This window comes from Martes martes, assembly GCF_963455335.1.
Source record: "Martes martes genome assembly, chromosome: 16".
Taxonomy (NCBI): Eukaryota; Metazoa; Chordata; class Mammalia; order Carnivora; family Mustelidae; genus Martes; species Martes martes.
Genome location: NC_137904.1, coordinates 3,361,864 through 3,384,173, shown reverse-complemented (window position 1 = coordinate 3,384,173; position 22,310 = coordinate 3,361,864). Strand labels below are relative to the sequence as shown.

Below are 22,310 nucleotides of genomic sequence, written 5' to 3'. Positions count from 1 at the left end.
AAAACGATTCTTTGTGACACTCTCACGGTAGATACATGGCATTTTGTATTTGGTAACTGTATATAACACTGTATAACTGTAATATTCAGAAGGAGCCCTAATGTAAACTGTGGACTTGGGTTAATATCATTGTATCAACATCAGCTCATCAATTGTAACAAATATACCACAGTCATGGAAGGTATTAACAAAAGGGGAAACCGTGGGCGGGAGGGAGTTGGGGGGTCAGAAGGAGTATGTGGGAACTCAGTACTTTCTGTTCGTTTTTTCTGTGAACCTGCAACTGCTCTACAAATTGCAGTTTATGAAAAGAAAAAAGAACCCCTTTCTTGACCCTTCTTACATCAATTGAAATCCAGCTCTGAGTTTCACCCATCCCACCAGGAGCTGTCCAGGAGCTCAGAGTTTTTCATTTTCCTGCCGCCGGCCTTCCCTGAGGTGGTTGCCTTATTAGCATGGAGGCAGTGAGGGGAGGGAACAGTGTACAGAAGGAAACACATTATTAGCACTCTAAATCGTTCTGTACTCTGTGGCATTAGGAACGGCTCCTGGAAAGCTTGCGTTCTGACCTGAATCTCTTCCTTCGGTCCCAGGGAGGGAAATTCAGGAGGAAGGAGGTCTCTGGGGGCTATCTGCCCACACCGCGGGTAGCCAAAAATGACCAGTTCGACACCACCCAGGACTGACTCACTGGGAGGTTACAGTAGATGTGATTTCCCCCAAAGCCTGAGGAAGATCCCCTCTTGCTCCTATCGTCACAACATCATAGCCACATGTTTGAGTGGGCTTTCGGTTTGCACAGCACATTGGCATGCTCCCCATGTCCAGGGAGCATCCATCAGGGCCACGCTCCAGAGGCTGGAGTTGGAACCATTTGTAGGGCGGGTGGGCCACTGTTGCCAAGCTGAGAGCCCAGTAGAGGAAGCAGTTACGACATAGGCATTGGGGGAGCAGGGGCGGGGGTGGGCACCCAGCCCAGAGTGCGAGTCAGGAAGGCTTCCCTGAAGAAGGGACTTTATAAACGAAGACAGAATAATATGTATTAGCCACAGCAGAAGCAGGAGAAGGTGGTGGAAATGTTTCAGGCAGAAGAAGTCCAGGCAGGGAGATGTTCATTATGCAATGGGAAGGTGAGGGTAATGAGACTGGCCAGGGAGGAAGGGTCCAGACCTCTCAGGGTCTTATAATCCCGGTTGGGGGTCAAAACTTGTCCTGAAGCACCAAAAAGACCATTAGCTTTAAGGGACGGGGAGGGAGTGATAATCAGACATACATTTTCGGAGACAGCTCTGCATAGAATACCATGTCTATGCTGTGATCCCATCTGTGTTTGAAGAAAATACATGTAAATGTGTAGGTATGTATGGGGGCATATTCATGCATTAGAAAGGACTAGAAGGATCACAAGGTCAGACAGGTGGCAAATGTCTGTGTGTTTGGAAAAGGAAAGTGGGTGCAGACTATAGGCTAAGAAAAACTTTAAAGATTTATTCTGTACCCAAAGGTATTGCACAGATCTCTAAAGACATTTTTATTGAGGTTTATATGCAGCAAAGTACACACATTTTATTGTACAGTTTGGTGAGTTATGGAAAATATGTGTACCTGTTCAGCCTGTATTCTTAGCAAGGTCTAGAATATTTCTATCATCCCAGAAAGTGCCCTCATGCCCATTCCGGATCAGCTCTCCCTGTACCAGCTGGAGGCAACTGCCTTTTTTATTTATTTTACCGTAGATTAGTTTTGCCTGTTCTAGAACTTTTTGAAAATATAGCCAGGGAGTATCTGTCTTTTTGTGTCCGGCTTCATATGCACACCATGTTTTTGGTTTTCATGCATACCGTACTTGCATTAGCACTTTGCTTTGTTTTGTTTTGTTTTGTTTCATTTCTTGCATTGCTGAGTAAATGGGTAAACATATACCAAACACGTTTTCACCTTCTCTGATGATGGATCGAGCCGTTTCCAGTTTGCCGCTGTGCTACACAAAGCTGCTATGAACATTTTTTTGTACATGTCTTTTTGCCAGTATAGGTCCTCATTTACTTGGGGTAAACAAGTAGAATTATTGGGTCAAAATGGTAGGTTATTTGTGAACTTGACAGAGCTGCCAAGCAGGTTTTCAAAGTGGCTGCACCATTTGTTGCTTCCGCCAACGACGTTCCGCTGTTCCATACCCTTGCTAATTTGGTATCGCTAATCTTTTGAATTTTAGCTCTTCTAGTAGTGTGATTGCACTGTGGTTTCAAGTCTCCATTTCCCTGAAAACTAATGGTGGCGAGCATATTCTCACGTGTGTAGCGACCATTTAGATATCTTGTGTGAAGTGTCCACTCCAACTTGTTCAAGTCCAAGATGCAAGTCATTTGTCACATACATGTATCAGGAATATTTTCTCACAGTCTGTATCCAGACTGTGTATGTATAAATGTATAAATGACCAAATGTATAATTTGGTCATTTCCAAAATGTTATATAAATTGAATCAGACCATAGACAATTTTTTGGGATTAGCTTTTAATTCAGCATAATCGTCTGGACATTCATCATGTGTGGGGTATATATCGATAATTATTTCCTTTTTACTGCTGAGTAGTATCCCATGGTATAGCTGTACCATAGTTTGTTAAACTCTTCACCCACTCAAGGACATCTGGGTTGTTTTCAGTTTGGGGCTATCATGAATAAAGCTGCTATAAACATTCATGTATAGGTTTTTTTGGTGAACCTTGCTTTTCATTTCTCTGAGATAAATGTCCAGGGGTACAACTGCTGGCAATTCCAATGTATGTATTTAGTGCTACAAATTTCCCTCTTAGACTGCTCTAGCTGTGTCCCATAACCTTTGATATGTTAGATATTCCTTTTCATTCTGTTTTCTGTATTTTTGGATTTCCCTTGAGGCTTTCTCTCTGACCCATGGATTTTCCAGATGTGTGTTTAGTTTCTAAGTGTTTGGGGATTGTCCTGTTACCTTATCTTTCTGTTTGCTTTCTGGTTTGATTCTGTTGTAGCCAGAGAACACACTTTGTATGATTTCAGTTCTCTTACATTTGTTGAGGTTGGTTTTATGGCCCAGGATATGGTCTGTCTCGGTATATGGCTCATGGGTACTTGAAAAAATGTGTGTTTTGCTGTCATTGGGTGGGGTGTTCTGTGAGTTTTGACTAGATCCTGTTGATTGATGGTGTGACTTAGTTCTTACATGTCCTTGCTGATTTTCTATATAGCTGCTCTCTTTGTTGTTGAGAGAAGGAAGTTGATGTCTCCAGCTGTAATTATGAGTATGTTTAGATCTCCTTTCCGTTTTATCAATTTTTACTTCATGTAGTTTGCAATGTCATTGTTTAGGGAAACACACTTAGGATTGCTGTGTCTTTTTGGTGGCTTAACCTTTTTGTCATTCTATAATGTCACTCTCTGTCTCTGGTAATTTTCTTTGCTTTGAAGTGTACTTTTTCTGATATTAATATAACCATTCCTTTTTTTTTTTTTTTTTTTTAGTAATGTTTACATGATATGTTCTTGCCCACTTATAACTTTCAATTTGCTGGTAACATTACATTTATGAGTTTATTACGGACAGCAAGCCATTGTGTCACATTTTGCAATCCACTACTGATCTCTGTCTTTTAATTGAAATATTTAGCCCATTTAAATTTAATGTAATTATTGATACGTTAGAGCTTAAGTCTGCTACTTAATTATTTGTTTTCTGGGGTCTTTTTTTTTTTCTTTGGTCTGTTTTTGTTGTTGTTCCTTGGTTTTTTTCCCCCTGCCACCTTCTGGATTACTTGAACAACATTTAGAATTCATTTTGACTTATCTGTAATGTTTTTGTGTGTATCTCCTTGTATAGCTTTTTTAGTTTCTGCTCTACCTATTACATTTTATACACATATAGTCACAGTTGAATGATGTCATCACTTTACCGTTCGAATGGAGTGTAGAAGCTTTACTTCCCTTTAGGCCCCTTGACCTTTCCTTATTTATAATATAATAGTCTCAAGTATTTACTCTGCATATACTTATAACCACATCAGATGGTGTTAAAATTTTTGATTCAACCGTCAAATATAATTTAGAAAACAGGAGGAGAAGGAAAGCCTATTATATATATCTGCATATTTGCTTGCCATATTCTTTCTTCATTCCTGATGTTTCAAGACACTTTTTTTTTTTTTTAATCATGCTCTTTCTGTTTAGAGAATTTCTGTCAGCCATTCTTTAGGGTAGCTATGCTGCTGACAAATTCCCTTAGTTTTCTTCATCTAAGAATGTCTTAATTTCTTTTTCATTCCTGAAAGGTATTTTTTTCTGGATGTAGGACTCGGGGCTGGCTGTTCATTAAGCACTTGAAAAATGTTCCATTCCTTTTGGCTTTCTTGACTTCTGATGAGAAATCCACTGTCATGTGAATTGTTTTCTCTCTAAGAGAAGGTGATAGTCCTGTCTTGCTGCTTTCAAGATTTTTTCCCCTTGTCTTGATTTTTCAGAAGTTTGACTCTGATATATCTTGGTGTGTATTTCTTGGCTTTATCCTGTCTAGGGTTCCCATAGCTTCTGGGATCTGCAGTTTTATGTATTTTGCCAAATTTGCAAGTTTTCAGCCACTATTTCTTTGAGTACCTTTCCAGCTTTGCCCTTTGCCACTTGGACTCAGATGATATACATGTTAGACCTTTTGTTAGAGCCCCACAGGTCCCCGAGGCTCTGTTCATTTTTCCCTAGTTGGTTTTCTCTCTGTTCAGCTTGGGTAACATTGTTGTTCCGGATTCAAGTTCACTGATTCTTTCCTCAGTCTGCTGTGGAGCCTGTCCTCTGAGGATTTTATTTCAAGTTATTTTATCTTTTGGTTCTAGAATTTCCATAGCTTTGCATTTCTATCTTCTGTTTCTCTTCTGAATGTTCTTAGTTTTTCTTTGTTTATAATTGCCCATTGAAGCATTTTTAATGAAGCTGCTTCAAAAGCTTTGCCAGATAATTTTAACATCTGTGATTTGGGTGTCGGCAGGTACTGATCGACTTTTTTTTTTTTTTTCTTAATTTGTATAGTTCCCTTCATTTCATTCCTTGTCCTTGGTGTGACAAGTTATTTTCCACTGAAACCTGGCATGTGAGGTATTATAAGAGTTAAGAGGCTCTGGGTCTTATTTAAACCCCTGTTTCAGCCGGCTTCCTCTAACACTTCCCTGAACACAGAGGGTACTGCTTCATCACTACCAGGGGAGGGTAGAAGTCCAGCTTCCATTCCCAGCTTCTGTTGAAGGAGGTGCTCCTGATTCCTGCTGGGGAGGGGGGAGTGGGACCTGTGGCTTCCAACTAGGCTTCCACTGATGCCGCCCTTCCTGGGAGGCAGAAGGGTGTCTCATTACTGCTCCATCAATACCATGGGGTAGAGGAAGTGACCTCATCACCGCTGGGCAGCAGTGAAAGTCCTGGCTCTCACTAGGCTTCTTCCAACATCACCCTAGTCAGGGGATGGGGGTGGGGGGCTCTTGACTATCTGGTGGGGCTGGAAGTCCAGGATCCCTGGTGGTCCTCGCTGACACCGTAGTGTGGTAAGGGGCTCATTACTGGTGGGAAGGATGAAAGGCTTGGCTTTCTGAGACACCACTCATGGTTGGGGGAGGATGGGGTCAGACAACTCATTAGAGCCCTGTCAGAGCGAAGTTCAGCACCTACCCCAGCTCCCCCAGTTTGGTCTTTGCTAGTAGAGATGGTGCCATAGTTCTTTCTGCGGTGTTTGGCTGGAGTAACATGGTTATTATCTAAAAGTTTTGTGTCTTGCTAGGCTGCCTCTTTGCTGAGCCTTTGGCTGGAAAGACCAGGCTTTTCTTGGGGCTTTTTCTGTCTGTACCCATTGGTGTCTCCAGGTTGTTGGCTCCTTGGGTCCAAGTCTAGGATATACGAGGCAAAAAAGAAATCCTTTTCCACCATGTTCACCAGTATGTCCCCTTTATGTTTTCTCTTTCCTTTGTGTGTTAGTTTTGTATATAATGTCCAGGACTTATACTGTACTTTGCAGGAGGAATAGGGACAAGTATGTCTTCTTCACTTTGCCAGACCATTGTCGACTTTTCATATACTTAACACCTGTTTTTTGTGTGATCAAAAAATAATGTGTAAAATATATATTATTATAAAAATTTTTTACAGGCCGCCCGGGTGGCTCAGTCGGTTGGGCATCTGCCTTCCGCTCGGGTCGTGATCCTGGGGTCCTGGGATCGAGCCCCACATTGGGCTTCCTGTTCAGCGGGGAGCCTGCTTCTCCCTCTCCCTCTGCCTGCTGCTCCCCCTGCTTGTGATCTCTGTCAAATGAATAAATAAAATCTTTAAAAAAAATGTTTTTACATAAGGTAAAAATGGTATCTAATTTTGCCTCTCAGACTCAGATTAACACTTGGCAGTTAACCCCATGTAATTTTTTAGATGTAAAGATTTTTTATTTTTAAGTCCTCTCTATGCCCAGCATGGGGCTTGAACTCACAACTTTGAGATCAAGAGTCTCATGCTCTACTGACTGAGCCAGCCAGGTGCCCCTTTTTAGATGTAGATATAGGACTTTAAAAAGACATAATTGGAAGCATCTTGGGATCCTTTTGGTCACACTTAGCAGAAATGAACTTGTGCTAGGTAAATTAAAAAAACACAAAAACTTAGCAGAAGGATATCAGAGTATCTCATAAAACCCAACCAAGCAAGCTTCTCGAGGGAGTTGACTCTCCCTCACCTCCTTTTCTCTTATCAGCCTGTTCCCTTGGGCCTTCTAGCCCCCCTACATATTCGTTCCAGGTCGCCCAAACCTCCATCCAAGTCCAGTGGTCACTTCTCTGTCCTCATGTTTTGGATGTTACAGCTGTAGTCCATTCTCCCTCCTTGCATCATTCTTGTTTTGAGGGTCTATGACATCACCGTCCCCTCTTTCTGCACGAAGCTCACCTTCTCATCATCCTCCCGCTCATTCTTCACGTGCCACCTCTTAGCATTGGGTGCTCAAAACGTGATACAATGTGGACACAGTAGGACTCTCGCCCCAAACTTCCCCATGTCAGCCAGTGCAACCCACCAATCTTCATGAACGGAGGGGACAGAGGCAGCCAACCGTCTGGAAAGGGGGCACATCCACTTGGGGGGCCAAACTTTAAATTAGCCATGATGCCAGCCCCACCCACCTTCCATAGAGATTTTGGCCAGAACTGAAACCTGGATTTCCCAAATCCATTTCCATCTGATTTAGACACGATGCCCAAACCATACCAGGTGTCAGTCTTCAGTGTGGACTGTGAGTTTTTCTGTGTCGTTGTGAGTGTATTTGGTGAGACCGGGGAAAGACTGCCTCAGTGTCCGCTGCCCGAACATCAGTGAATAGCCCCTCAGAGTCCCAGGGAGTTCTAGACCGGACTCTCTGGGACTCTCGAAATCAGTGTCTGTTTTGTAAAAAGTTGTAAAAACCACACCTGGCCAAGTATCAGGACGAGTTTCTGATTTCAGTTCCGTCCACAAACCTTGATGATTTCTTTTCTTGCCGGAGGAGTTTCTCTTGCACCGCTAAACCGTAGTCATGAATGGGGAAAGGGAGGAGGCGAGAGATTTTTTACTTAAATAATTGGCAAGAGTTTAAAGAGAGGGAGAAGGAGGCTGACGGAGATGTGTGTGTCGGTGTCTGAGATCAGGCACCTGTTGTTGGAAGGATGGAGAGAAGACGGGGGTGCTGAGTGGTTCTCACTCTGGGAGGGAGGAAAATGTGGCGGAGGGATGGGGCAGAATAGTGGCTGAGACCAGTCTGTGCTGGATCTATTCCGATGGCAAAGCGTCTGGATGTCAGAAGGCTCCATACAATCTTCCTTGCCCCAAACTATGAAATAGTCACTCTGTCTTACAAACTGGCAACGAACCTGGCAAGCGCGAGTAGCCTGTGATGAACGCAACTCATCATGACAACCACCATCTTTGGCTGCTTCCAGAAAAATCAGAAAGCTGCCCGTATGTGTGTAATGGGCCTTTCTCGAGCTTTTACATTTATTTATCGGTCGCTTTGTTACCGTGCAAGCCTTTGCTGGCAAACAGGACCGGCTCTGCGTTTGAAAGGCAGCTGGATTTAAATAGCCTCCCATGCCAAGTGCCCAGGGGTTAGCCTGGGAGTTTATACCTTGGCAAGTTCCTGTAGTCTTTCTCTCGTTCCTCATCTTGGCAGTAATTTCAGTCTGCTCCTCTTGTGTTCCCCTTTATTGCACAGGGACGCCAAGTTGCTAGGGCATGCCGAGAAGGGCCAGGCATCATTTGCCAGCTGAGAGAGCCCTCTATGCCTCACTCCTCTCATCTGTAAAATGGGGACAAGAATGTGTGTACCTCCTATGAATTCAGTGAATTAATTCGTAGGAAGAACCTAGAACAGTGCCTGGCACATAGTAACCCCTCAGTTAGCAGTAGCTGCTATTATTCTAAGTATTATAGCAAAGGCAGCATCTGGGGCGCCTGGGTGGCTCAGTGGGTTAAAGCCTCTGCCTTCAGCTCAGGTCATGATCTCAGGGTCCTGGGATTGAGCCCGGCATCGGTCTCTCTGCTCAGCAGGGAGCCTGCTTCCCTCTCTCTCTCTCTCTGCCTACTTGTGATCTCTCTCTCTGTCAAATAAATAAATAAAATCTTTTAAAAAAAAGAAGAAGCGAAAACATTTAAAAAATTTTTTTAAAAATAGCAAAGGCAGCATCGAGCATCCTGTTCTCTTCTCTGTATCCTTCCCGATGATTCCCTGGGTAGGAGGGAGTCAGACAGAACTGGGTTCACGTGGTTCAAATCTTCCCGCCCATGCCGCGTGCTAGTTGTGCGACCTGGGGAAAGTCACATAGCCACCAGGATGCTCCTGATCCTTGGATGTCCAGGGCTTTGTTCCAGAAGGAACAAGGTCATGGGCTTCAAGCCCTAAGCGGTCTCTGGTATAGAGTCAGCTGAGCGGACCTTAGTGTCTTTCTCCTTCCCTTCCCTCCTCTTATTTCCTGTTGGTCTTAACCACAACGCTGGTCTTCCCAAGCAGCCTGGCACCCGTCCCTCGGTAAAGAAGGGCATGAGCAAAGGTGAAAAGTAGGCAAAGGCTTATCTCTGTTGCCTTGGCGGTTCTCCCTTTGCGTGCCGGTCTGCTTCACCTTCCTGCTCCCCGCACCCCCTCCAACCATCACTGCTTCCCGTTTCCCCCTCTCGTGGCCCTGCGGTCCTTCTGATGTCCACTGTCTACTTTCACTGCTGTCTGGGACGCATCTGTGAGCTAAATATCCCTCCATATAGCTTGCGTTTTGAAGAGTCAGCGAGGCCAGAGGAAGTGAGCCATCCTAACCCAGTGGGGAATGAATCACTGGCCATGAGAATTGGGGCAATTTGTGTGCAAGATGTCTTTGCTGGAAGCCTCGAATTATAACACAGAGGCACAACCCCACACTCAGCCCTCTGAGTGTCTAGCAAACAGCAGGGATCATTTCCTATGAACACGGCCCAGGAAAGAACGTGGGCTTAGAGAGTCAGGCCAACTTTGGATGTGCCTCCAGCTCGGCTCATAGGAACGGGGACCCCAAGAACTTGGGCAAATATGTGGCTGACCCTCCCTGAGCTGCAGGAATTGTGGGTGACTCTCATTATGTCGTGGGCTGATGACGGTCGTTAAACTAGGCAAGCCAGGGAAAGTGCCCCGCATGGTGTCTGACACAGAACAGCCTCTTGGAATAACCAGCCTGCCTGCCTGCCCACCCTCTTTCCATCCTTCCTGTTCTCTAGGCTGAAACTTACAGAGAATTGACATTCCTATGTAATATTGCAAAGCGTCGATTAATTATTTGTTGTTTCCCTTTCTAAGTTGTGGTAGAACACGCATGACGTGAAATTTACCACCTCGGGGACACCTGGGTGGTTCCATCCGTTGAGTGTCTGCCTTCTGCTCAGGTCATGATCCCAGGGTCCTGGGATCGAGCCCCGCATCGGACCCCTTGCTCAGCAGAGAGTCCGCGTCTCCCTCTCCCTCTGCTCCTCCCCTCTGCTCGAGCTCTCTCACTCTCCCTCTGTGTCAAATAAATAAATAAAAATCTTTTTCTAAAAATTTTATTTATTTGACACAGAGAGAGAGATCACAAGCAGGCAGAGAGGCAGACAGAGAGAGAGGGAGAAGCAGACTCCCCGCTGAGCAGAGAGCCCGATGCGGGGCTCGATCCCAGACCCTGGGATCATGACCTGAGCTGAAGGCAGTGGCTTAACCCACTGAGCCACCCAGGCGCCCCTAAATAAATAAAAATCTTAAAAAAATAAAATAAATAAAATAAAATTTACCATCTTCATGTTGGGAAGTGTATAGATCAGTGGTGCCAACCACATTCATTTCGTTGTGTAAAACTAAAACTCTGCACCTGTGTCCCCTCCCCCAGCCCCTGACAACCACCATTCAGCTCTGTCTCTATGAATCTCATTGCTCTGGGTGCCTCCTAGATGGGGAATTGTACAGTATTTTTCTCTTCGTGACGGGCATATTTTTCTTAGCACAGTGTCCTCAAGGTTCCTCCATGTTGGAGCATGTGACAGGATTTCCTTCCTTTTTAAGGCTGCAGAATATCCCATTTTGGTATACGCCGTATTTTGTGTATCCACTCACCTGGGTCCGTGGACACTGGGGTTTCTCCTGCTGTTTGGCTCTTGTGAATAATGATGCCATAACACAGATATACAGGGTCCATTCACGTCCCGGCAGTCAGCCCTTTTGGATATACTCCGTAGTGAAATTGCTGGATCATGTGATCCTTCTATTTTTAATTTTGGGGGAAATCACCTGCACCATTCCACATTCAGCAGCGCACGAGGCTTCCCATCTCTCCTCACCCTCACTAACACTTCTTTTTTGTTCTGTTTTGTTTATGGTAGTCACCTGAATGGGCGCAAGGTGGTATCTCATTGTGTTTTTTTTTCTTTCTTTCTTTTTTTTTTAAGATTTTTTTTGTTGATTTGAGAGAGGGAGGGAGAGCACACAGGAGTGGAAGAAGGGGCAGAGGGAGAGGGAGAAGCAGTCATCCCCACACCCCACCCCTCCAGCCGGGCAGGGAGCCTGCTGGACGTGGGGCTTGATATCAGGACCCTGAGATCATGACCTGAGCTGAAGGCAGCCACTTAAACGCTTAACTGACTGAAACACCCAGGCGCCTCTCTCTCCTTGTGGTTTTGATTTGCATTTCCCTATCGGTGAGTGATGTTAGCATCTTCTCGTGTCCCCGTCGGCCATCTGGATGTCTTCTTTAGAGCACTGTTTAGTCAAGTCCCTTGTCCATTTTTTTTTTAATGGTTTCTTCTTGTTGCTGTTCTTGAGTTGTAGGAATTCTTTATATATTCTGGATATTGGCTCCTCATCAAATAGATGATTTACAAATATTTTCTCCCATTCTGTAGGTTTACCTCTTCACTCTCTTGACTGTGATGCACAGAGTTTTCGATTTTGATGGAGATCCACTTTATCTGTCTTTATTTTGTTGCTTTTTGATGTCATAGCCAAGAAATCACGGGCAAATCCAGGGTGAGGAAGCCTCTCTCTTATGTCTTCTTCTGAGAGTTTTATCACTGAAGCTCTTTACATTGAGGCTCTGATCCATTTTGAATTAATTCTTTGATTCCGAGTGTTCCCATCTCATAATAGCATATGTATTTCCATTTATTTGCCTTCTTTTGTGTCCTTCAAAAGTTTTATTTCGTTAAAATCTTGCCTATTCTTAAAGTTTATTTTCTCTTCATATTTCTTTCTTGTTTTTTTTTCTAATGCAACTTCTGGTTTTTATTCATATAATGAAGCAATAGTTGATTTCTGTCTTGTACCAAATTTCTGTATTTGTAGCAAACCACTTTACCTACCTCTCTTTGTGATAACCATGCCTTTGGTTGATTATTTTGGGTTCCTAGAAACATTCTGAAGGTGAAAAAATGATGAATTACGCCAACACTTTAATCAGCAAAGGTAGAATTCATCGTGAGCCTCAATGAATAAAATGGCTTGTGATGTAGAAACGCCCAGAAACTTCCTCACCCACACACTCATCGTGAAGTTACTCAGAATGCTCCAGCTGAGCAAGAAATGAATCAAAATAAGGAACTCACAATGAGGGGTGACATAGCATAAAAACAAAGAAACAAACAAACAAAAATAAACAGCAAGAAATGAAGTAAATCCGTCTTAAAGCTGCCGCCTTCTCCCCAACAAAACTCCGCCATTTTCATAGTTACTACATTTATCGTGAATGTCAACAAGAATTATTTAAATAATTGTGATGTAGTGTAAAAATATTTAATACAAATCCGATCCAGATCTGCATTTTTTTAAAAAGAATTTTACAACATTTAGAACAAGAGAGGGGCTAAAATTGCTGGTTCAGAAACAATTTCTTAAAAACTGTATAGAAATTCCAGACCCAGCTCTTGGCTAGTAAGATTTTAAATCTGGATTAAAATGAATGATGTGGTCAGAAAACCTAAATTCACAAAGCTGACACGTGAAGGAATTGAATACTTATGCGATAATGTGAAAAGAAAATTTTTTTTAAGATTGTATTTATTTATTTGACAGAGAGAGAGAGAGATCACAAGTAGGCAGAGAGAGAGGAGGAGGCAGGCTCCCTGCTGAGCAGAGAGCCCGACATGGGACTCAATCCCAGGACCCTGAGATCATGACCTGAGCCGAAGGCAGAGGCTTAACAGCTGAGCCACCCAGGCACCCCATGAAAAGAAATTTAAAAAAGGATTCTAGAAATAACCTTGAGGAGAAGAGCCGAGGTCACACTGATGGATGGCAGAGGTTGACTCCCATCTAAGCAGGAGGGTGCCATGACTCCCCTGGTTCTAGGCTCAGATTCTAGTGATAGATTTGCCACTTTCTAATCTGAGCAAGGCCCTTCTCTGCTCAGAGCCTCCATTTTCCTGTCTGTAGAATGGGAGGAATGCACTAACTGGTCTCCAGGATGCCTTCCTAGTCAAATAGTCTAGTACGTGCGTGTCTTTGAAAAACAGAAGGCATCACTTCTCAAGCTTGACTGCGGCGGAATCAACCAGAGAGTGTTTTATTTCCTGGCCCAGGCTCAAAGCTCTCTGGAATTGGGCCATAGAATTGTTTATGCCCAATAAGCACGCTGATAGCTAATAGATAGCATTTACTGAATGCTTGTAAAAAGCCACTAATTTTCCACTAATTTATATTCTGGTTTCTCCTCAGATGGTGTAAGTGTTTCTCCTTTTACTAAACACGTTCTGTCAACTCATTGTGTTCAACCCGAACCCTAGTGGACCCCAAGAACACACCTGGCATGCCCTGTCCTTTTAGGTGATGGTCTCAAATGAAGACCGGTCTTTGACTTTTTATGGTAACATTTGGTCCTAGGTGTCATGAACGTGCTCCAAAATATATTATACTGATTTCTAGATTGCCATCAAAATGGAAACAAAGTTTAAGTAGTCTCACAGAGAGCCCTCAGAGACCCTCCAAGAGCCTCAGAGATTCTCCACCCCAGCTGAGGAACATTTGGTTAGGGGGGAAGCAGCTAGCCCTGCATTGGCCCATCCACCAGTAATTAGGGACTGTGACCACACATGAAGTGGGAACTTGAAACAGGACAAAGGAGAGCAAGGCATTGAATAACCAACTGGAGGTATGTTTAGAGGATACGTAAGCCTACGGAAAGGGTCTTAGAACTATGGAGCCCAACCAACCAGCTTCCCCGGATGCTAACAACTCACGTGACTTGGTACAGTTACCAAAACCAGGAAATGATCGTTGGTACAACACTGCTCACTAAACTGTGGACCTTATTTGGATTTTAGCCATCTTCTCCCCACCCAATGTCTCCTTTTAGTTCCAGACTCCCATCCAGGGTCCCACATTGTGTCTCCTCAAGTTCCTCCAATCTATGGCAGTTTCTTGGTCTTCCCTTACCTTTTATGACCTTGACATTCTGGCGAGAACTGCTCACTTATGTTATAGGATGTCTTCTCACGACTCAGTCGTGATTATGCATGTTTTTGGTAAGAATCCTGCAGAAGTGACATCGGATCCCTCTAAGTGCATCCTATCAGGGGAGATAGGATCTTGACATATCTTATTATTGGTAATATTAACTTGGATTATGAGGTTAAGGTGGTGCTGGGTTTCTCCACTGTGAAATTATTATTTTTCCCTTGTAATCAATTAATTTCTTAGAGGAAATACTCTGGGACTATGCAGATATGCTGTCTTCTCTGAGATTTTCATCCATGGATTCTAACAATCATACTGAGGATAGTTATTACTGTGGTGTTTGCCTGGTGGTGATTTTCTATTTTTCTCCTTCTAGCCACATTTATTGATTGGTATTCTTTTGTAAAGAAGATCTGTTCCTTCTCCTCCATTTATTCAACTGTTTAGAACATTAGTGTAGACTCATGAGTATTTATTTCATTCCACAAATTGTAATCCAGCACTTTCATTATTTATTTTGTCATTAAAATTGTCCTGGCTTTAGCCGTTGGAAGCTGTTTCGAGCTGGCTCCCCTACCCCCTGACACTCCCGTCCCTTTTCAAGGAATGACTTATTCTCTGGCACTGTAAGATGTTCCTGGTTCATCTTATATATTTCCTGCCCCAGTCCTGGAATCAGCCATTCCTCTAAGGAGCCCTGGTTCCTGTGAGTGGAGAATGGTATTTAGAAATCAAGACCTGGTCACTAGGTGTGCTCATTGCTACTGGGATGTCATTTCCTGGCTCTCTTGGCAGAGCCAGAAAATATATGTATGCATTTTTTAAGAGATTTTTTATTTATTTATTTTCAGACAAAGATCATAAGTAGGCAGAGAGGCAGGCAGAGAGAGAGGGGAAAGCAGGCTCTCCACAGAGCAGAGAGCCCGATGCGGGGCTCGATCCCAGGACCCTGGGATCATGACCTGAGCCGAAGGCAGAGGCTTTAACCCACTGAGCCACCCGGGCGCCCTTTTATGTATGCATTTTAACAGAAGCATATACACATCCTTTTCACTTCTTTATGTATCTCTGTGTAAACACGTTCAAAATCCGTGAGTTCATGCTGATTTCTCCAACTCCCATCTAACCGGGTTGGTTCATTCTAGATTTCCCCTACTCCTTATTTGTCACTTCTTTCTCCTACAGTGAGAAGCTGGCTCTCATAATCTATGATACATTTACTTGTTTGCTTAGTCATAGCACACACATAAAGAGGTCTCCAGATTTTAAACACACATCCCTATGGCAAACAGGTTTAATAATTACAAAGCGATGTTTGTGTGTAGTTCTTTTTTTCTTTAGCCTTATAGTAGCCAGTCGAAATACTATTTTCCAAGGTTCCTCCGTTTCATTCTTTCTTCCCCCGTCCCTTTCAATGTGGTTATGTTACTCATTTACAATGCATTTGGGTCCATTCGTTTTGTAGATTTTTGTCCCCCTGTCCTCTGCCATCCCAGTTGACCTGAGTTATTTATTTAATTTGGGGTGTGTAAAACCTTGCTGTAGTTCTAAGAGTCAAAGGGATACATAGAAATTGCCCCAAAGAGGTGTTGCCTTTCCTCCTCCACAGCTCATTCTCCTCTCCTTCTCACTCCTTTCTTACCCCAGTATCTTTAGTTTTGAGTGTATCCTTCCTGCGTTGATGGTGAGAAATTTTTAAAATTAGGTCACAGAAGAGATTCTGCCTTGAATAGTCACGGGGAGAAGAGTGGGGCCAGAGAAGGGAGGTCAAACCACAGGGGCAGAGGGAGGAGTGATGCAGGACTGATGCGGGGAGGGTCCGTGCAGGACCATATGCCTTGGTGCCTTTCTTATTCCCACCTGTGGAACTGAGTCTTCAAAGCATGGGCCTGGAATATTCCAGACCAGCAGGGAAACTGTGTGGGTGCCAGCCAGAGCCTGGAGGTACCTATTTCTCCCGCTATGAGATGTAGGCCCTCTGCCTCTGCCATTCCACAGTGTTTGAGAAATCCTCCAAGAAAAGAAGCCCCAGTGGGGGCTGCCCCGGGAGAGTCAGACCTAGGCAGACCTTCCACTAGTCCTGCACATTTGGGAAGACGACCCTGTCTTGCATCATGAGGTCAGGTGAACGTGTGAAGAGGAGGTCTCCCTCTGTGCCCTCTGTGGTCACCTCTCCCCACCTCCAGGCCTCCCCGTTCTGCTCAGGGTCCCCACTAGGGACTCACCCTTACTGGCTCGGAAGAGGAACTCGGAGATGGGGGCAAGCCCGGCTGCCAACTATTTCAACATGACCCCACCACGGGTGAGGGCCATTCCCATTCCCGGCAGCTGCTGGAATTTCACAAGAGATGCTTCTCTTACCAAGGTGCCCGGGGAAGCCAGGCCTTGCCTGGCGATCTCTGAAAAAAGACATCATCCTTGGGGAGGGAGGGAGGGCCACCTTCTTTCCCCTTCCTCTCCGCCCCAAAGCCAGTAGGGTTCTGCTGACAAGTCACAAGAAACGGCTGATGCCTGACTCATCAAACGGAAACGAGGGTGCCAAAGGACCAGGTGGTGAGCCACGGTGCTCTGGGTTAACCCTCAGGGCAGCGCAGCTGAGGGTCCCCCCACCTCGCCCCGGTCAGGCTCCCACCTGCCTGGGCTCCCAAGGCCCAGTGCCTTGGGCAAGTCTGCCTCTCCGAGCAGCTGGGGGCAAACTCTAGATGGTGTCAGGATGCCAGGGGCAGTCGGCATGCTGGGAGCTGTGCCCTGTGCCCTGGGGATCCCTGCCCCGTCCCTGGAGAAGGTGATCATCTTCAGGCAACCGCTGGGGACACTGAGGCCAGGAGACGGGAGTCTCGGGGGCCTGGAGAAGGGAAGGAGTGTGGGCCAGCAGGCGCTGGAGGGGTGCTGTGAAGGCTGCTCAGAGCAGCCCCAGGACACTGTGTCCGGACCCCCTCCGGACAGGGGCGCAGCAGAGGCAGTGTTGGCTGAAAACGTTGATTTGCATCTTGTGCTTACAGTGGGACGCAATAGGGCAGGATGACTAATGTCTGCCTCGTGACACCCGGGTGTCCCTTGCCGCAGGGACTGGGCGGAGGAGACTCTAAACCCAGTGGGTGTGGTTCAGCCCTAGGTCCAGACTAGAGATGGTCCGGTTCAGCGGGGAGTGAGCTTCTGTCAGTCCTGACCCCTTGCTGGAGGGTGGGCAGCTGGTGTAGACAGATACGGACCTGGGGGGCTCAAGATTCCTTGTAGCTGGGAAGGTAGATCTCTTAAAGCAAGACCATGTAAGAGCTAATTGAGTCTTTGTTTTGAGGGATGTGAACATGAGTTGATTTCCTTTTCCTTCTGGTAACTGGCATCTTGACTGTGCTGAGAGCACCCTGTAGCGGCCAGGACCAGGCCCCCTGTGTTCATATCCCGGCTTTGTCACCTCTTTGCTGTGTGACCTTGGGCAAGTCGTGTAACTTCTCTGTGCCACAGAGGACCCATCTCTCCATCCGCCTCCCCAGGGGTGATCCACCCATCAGCCTCTTATTGCTAACTTTCCCTTCCCCTGCCTCCCCTGCGGGGAGCCCTCCAGGGTCAACTACCAACAAAACAGCCCCGGTCCAGCTTTGGTGGCTAGACCCCACCCCTCGCCCTCCCCACAAGGAGCTCTCACATCTCCTTACCCGCCCTCCCTGCATTCCCCCTCAGCCCTGCTGTGGCTCACAGGGAGCCCGAAGCCAGCGTGCTTCCCAAGCAGTCACTCGACAACAGAATGGTAGCCTCCCCACCCGGCAGGTGTCCTGCCTGAAGAAGCGATTCTCTTAAAGACAAACCCCGCCCTTGGCTTTGGGAGAGAAAGGAGAGCCCTCTGGAATGCTTGACAGCACGTCTTCCCAGTCTTCCTGTATTTGCGGGCGCTGGTAGGTGGCTGTGCCCCTTCTGGACGGACCCCTCCCATTGAGGCCCCCTGGGGTAACTGCCCCCCCCCACCCCCGCTGCTGTCTCACTGTGACTCTTTAGAACATGAGCAGGTGGGTCACTGAGCACGTTTTGTCCCCGGAGTTGGGTCTTGGCCACAGTCGGGGAGCACGGAAGGAGTCCTCGATACGGTTGTCTGCTTACACCCCAGCCGGCTCTCCCAGCCAGGCGCCCACCCCCGGGCTGCTCCGTCCCCTCCCTGGGGCTCAGCTTCCCCTTCTGCGAAATGAAGGACGTGAGGCAGGGGCAGGCGGTGGGGGGCAGCCTCTGAGCTCCCTCCAAGAACCCACCCTGGGGCTCGTGGGGAAAAACCAGCCTGGGGGGCAGAGGGTTCGCTGATGCCATATGAGCCATCCATGCCCCGGAGTCATCCTCCTGAAGCTGCCTGAGCTTCCAGCTCCTGCAGCGGATACTGGGAGCCCGGAGTCTGGGGAGGACTTAGCTGGAGAGGGTCCTGTCCTGGGGCCCCACTGCAGGCAGAAGGCTGTGGCCTCGTCACTAAGGGTCCGTTCCCAGGACGCACACCCGTGCCAGGCACACCCGGGGCCCCAAAGCCCGCACCCTGCCCCATCTGGCCCAGTGGCAGCGGACTCATTGCCTGGGCTGCCCAGGGAGGAATCAGGGACATTGGAAGGGCCCAGGGACATCCTTGGGCTGCCGGTGCCGCTCATGGAAACAGCCAGCGCGCACGGTCCCGAATCCCCTGTGAAAGGTTTTCCCAAGCTCAGTCTGCCACGGCGGCAGCCGGGAGGTGGGGGGCCTCAGTCCTTGGCAGGCTCGCCCCTGCACCCAGACTTCCGCACATGCTGCCTCTCCTTTCTGGAATGTTCTTCCTCTCGCTTCTCTCCTCGCTTCTTCGTCCAGCTTTGTGGCCTCTTCAGGGAGGCTTCCCCGAGGACCTGGCCTAGGCTCCCCACCTGGCCTGCCCCTGGCGCCGTCTGTCTTCACGGCATCACCTTCTGCGATGACCTCTTTCTTGGTCCCTTAAGCGGTCCGGTGTTTGTGTCCGACGCCAAGGAGCACGGCCCAGCGGGGACCTTGCTGATGTGGGGAGACGCTGGACAGCTCACAGAGGGCCCATGTGTCCCCGGTCAGGCGTGCGGTTCCTCGTGGGGGAAGGAGGAGGATTTGCCGCCTCCTCCCAGGTTCCTCCTGGGCTGGGGAAGTGGGAGGATTTGCCTACGCGGGGGGCCCCCACGAGCCCAGGGTTCCAGTCACGCAGCTGGGTCCCCGCTTGGATTTCGCAGTTTTGCATGTCGTTTGCATGGCCCAGCTCTGAGCCCAGTGCTTCTGCTTGTGGTTTCCTGGTCCGTCCCAGTTCCACCGAGCTGGACCACGGCCTCCTCGGCTCATCGCCGGGACCCGGCCTGATGGGCCAGCAACAGGGTCCTCTCAGAAGGGGTGAATGCGGGAGAGTGGGAGGGCGCCAGACCTGTGGCGGGATGGCTTTCGTGGCCCGAGAGCGCGCTGGGGTCATCCACTGTGGCATTCTTGCCAACAGTCCTCTGGGGTCGGTGCCTTGTTAAGCCCATTTTACAGAAAAGGAAACTGAGGTTCGGCAGCCTTCTCCCTGCCCATCCCTGGGGCCTGGGAGGGTGGGGCACAGAAGAAGCCCCCTCCCTACATGATTCTGATTTTTCTCCAGGAGTCCTCTTGCCCACTGGGGTGTGGCTCCTCCCCGGCACTCCTGGCGACACTTGCTGCTGCCGGGTGGGGCAGGCAGGCCCCCGTCCACCTCGCAGCCTGCATCGCCCAGCCATTGAGCCGCAGCGACTGTAACCCCCGTCCCCCTGTGCTGTGCTCTCGGCGAGGCTGAGGGAGCTCCGCGCCGCTGGTCCATGTGCTTCTCCAGCCTGGGGCCCTCCCGGCTGACGGGTGTCTGTCCCCTGTGCAGGCAATGACTCAGGATGCAGCCAGGGGCCACGACGTGCACGGAGGACCGCATCCAGCATGCCCTGGACCGCTGCCTGCATGGGCTCAGCCTCAGCCGCTGCTCCACCTCCTGGTCAGGTAGGTCCGGTGGGGGAAGGCGGGGGGGTACAGGGGGCTGGTGGGGCCCAAGGAAGCCCCGGGGGGGTGTGACGGTGAGCCCTGGAGTGCTTACAGAAGCCAGCGGGTTCTGGTTCTGGAGCCAGACCTCCCGTGAGCCGGTGCGCGGCACAGCACCTGATGGAGAGTAGCCCCTCAGAACGTGGCAGTCTGTCTGTCCTCCCCCGACGTCTTTCTCCTTCTCCTCCTCCTCCTCAGGGGTATCTTGCTTTCTTCACATGCACCAGAAACACAGGTCCTCGAAGAAGCTATCGGTCCTGCTTGGAAGAACCACGGCTGCTGGTTCCAAAAGAACCCCTCGGAATTCGTAGATGACGCACCCCAGAATTCTGTTACATTGGTTTTTGGTTCCTTGCAGAGCCCCATTTCCTTTCTGCCCTCAGGACAAGGGGGAATCTCAGCCGAGCTTCAGCGAGCAGGAAGCTTCTACGTCACGTGTTTCCCAGGACCCAGGAACAGGCTTATCTGCAGGCAGGGGCGATTGTATCTCTGAAGATTGGTGCCTGCTTGTGTTCATTTCTCATGCTTCTAAGAGTGTTCATATCCCATATCCCACTTACCTCTCTGACTACCCCATGAGATAGGTAGCCACTGCTCCCTGAACATACGTGGTTCCTTCCCTGGTTCCTTCCTACCTCAGGACCTTTGCACTTGCTGCCTGGAACTCTTCCCTCAGAACAGCACGTAGCTGGCTCCTTCTCTTCCAGGCCTCAGCCCAAGTGTCACCTCCTCTGAGAGGCTTTCCTTGGTCTTTGGAATTATACAGATCTAGATTAAAGCTATCTCTCACTGGCCGCTGTCAGGCGAATGGGTTAACCCCTCGGGACCCCACCTGCCTCACCCGTAGAGGGAGAGTGGCGGCCACAGGAGCCTCTTCCTGAAGGGGGGAGGGGAGACTCAGGGGGACAGAGCACATGTATGCAAGAGCCTAACACTTTATCGGCACACAGTAGGGGTCAATCAGTGGTCCTTTGCTGCCTACGGTCTGGATAGAACCTAAGCATAGACAACGGAGTCCGGCGTGGGGGGGGCATCATTACGTAAAAGAAGACAAAAGTATCTGACTTTGGCCAATTTTACAAAACCCCATGCCCGCATGAAAACGCTGTGAGGGTCTCCCCAGCCTTGGAAGGAGCCCAAGCTCCTGAAGGTGTCCGCAGCACGAGCTCCCTGCAGCTCACGGCTGGCTCCCCTCGCCTCCCCCCGCTGCGCTGGCCTCCACCGTGTGCACGCGTGCACACGCACACGGGCCTCCGTGTGCACCGCGCTAGCTTCCGGGGGTCTACCCTTGCTGCCTGCGGGGAAACAGAGCCCGGCACGGTAAGGAAGTCTGGGGAAGTTACACAAGGACAGAAGTGCCCACTCTGGCTTTCAAAAGCTACATGGATGTAGCGTCCCCCTTCCTGGGCACCCCAACCAGGCAGTCCCAGGGTGGTCTCTCGGTCTCTCTCAGAGACCTGGTCTTGCTTTGGGACGGAGCTTGCCATGACTCTTCTCCTCCTCTTTCCAGAACTTTCTGCCTTTGCCCTCCTTCCCTGCACCTTGCAGATTCCGGCACCCCCTGTAGGGGCCAGAGCCGCAGAATTGCGGCCTCTCAAGGGGATCCCAGCCCGTCTCTGTGTCTTGTGAGCCCCCTCTCTCTGCAGGACCGCAGGCACTTGTCTCGATGAGGCACGACGGTGTTGGCTGTTGATCCAGAGTCTTCTCAGACTGTCACTTTAGCCAGGAGGGCCCCCGTGCAGCCCCCCCAGGATTCCCGCTGCTCTCTGGACCTGAGCCGAACTCCCACCTCTCTCTCTGCCTTTGCAGCTGGCCTGTGTCTCAACTGCTGGAGCCTGCAGGAGCTGGTCAGCAGGGACCCGGGCCACTTCCTCATCCTCCTGGAGCAGATCCTGCAGAAAACCCGAGAGGTGGGCGCCGGCCGGGGATCAAAGACGCGAAGGAAAGGTCCCCACGGAGTGTCGGTTCTGGGGTGGGCTTGCCCCAGCGTGGGGGCTTGGCAAAGGGCACTGGGAACGCCTGACTTTTCTGTTCAGCAGTGCTTGGGGATTGAACGTTTCTAGGAGGGGCTTGTGGTCCTTTCAGTAAGAGAATGAGGATTCCTAAAATTCAGGAGCCCAGATACTGAGTGAGTTTAAGCTGCTGCTTTTTTTTTTTTTTAAGATTTTATTTATTTATTTGACAGACAGAGATCACAAGTAGGCAGAGAGGCAGGCAGAGAGAGAGGGGGAAGTAGGCTTCCCGCTGAACAGAGAGCCCGATGTGGAGCTAGATCCCAGGACCCTGGGATCATGACCTGAGCCGAAGGCAGAGGCTTTAACCCACTGAGCCACCCAGGTGCCCCTCTTTT

At 48.6% G+C, this 22,310-nt stretch overlaps 1 protein-coding gene across 1 annotated transcript in view; it reads left to right on the top strand.

Moving 5' to 3' along the window:
* Window positions 1-22,310, top strand: part of PIK3R5 (phosphoinositide-3-kinase regulatory subunit 5) — a 61,891-nt gene that overhangs the window by 20,659 nt on the left and 18,922 nt on the right. Inside the window, exons 2-3 of the mRNA XM_080827211.1 lie at window positions 19,806-19,921; window positions 21,770-21,870. Coding sequence (XP_080683337.1) covers window positions 19,819-19,921; window positions 21,770-21,870 — 204 coding nt within the window. The 5' untranslated portion in view covers window positions 19,806-19,818. The remainder of the gene's footprint in view (window positions 1-19,805; window positions 19,922-21,769; window positions 21,871-22,310) is intronic.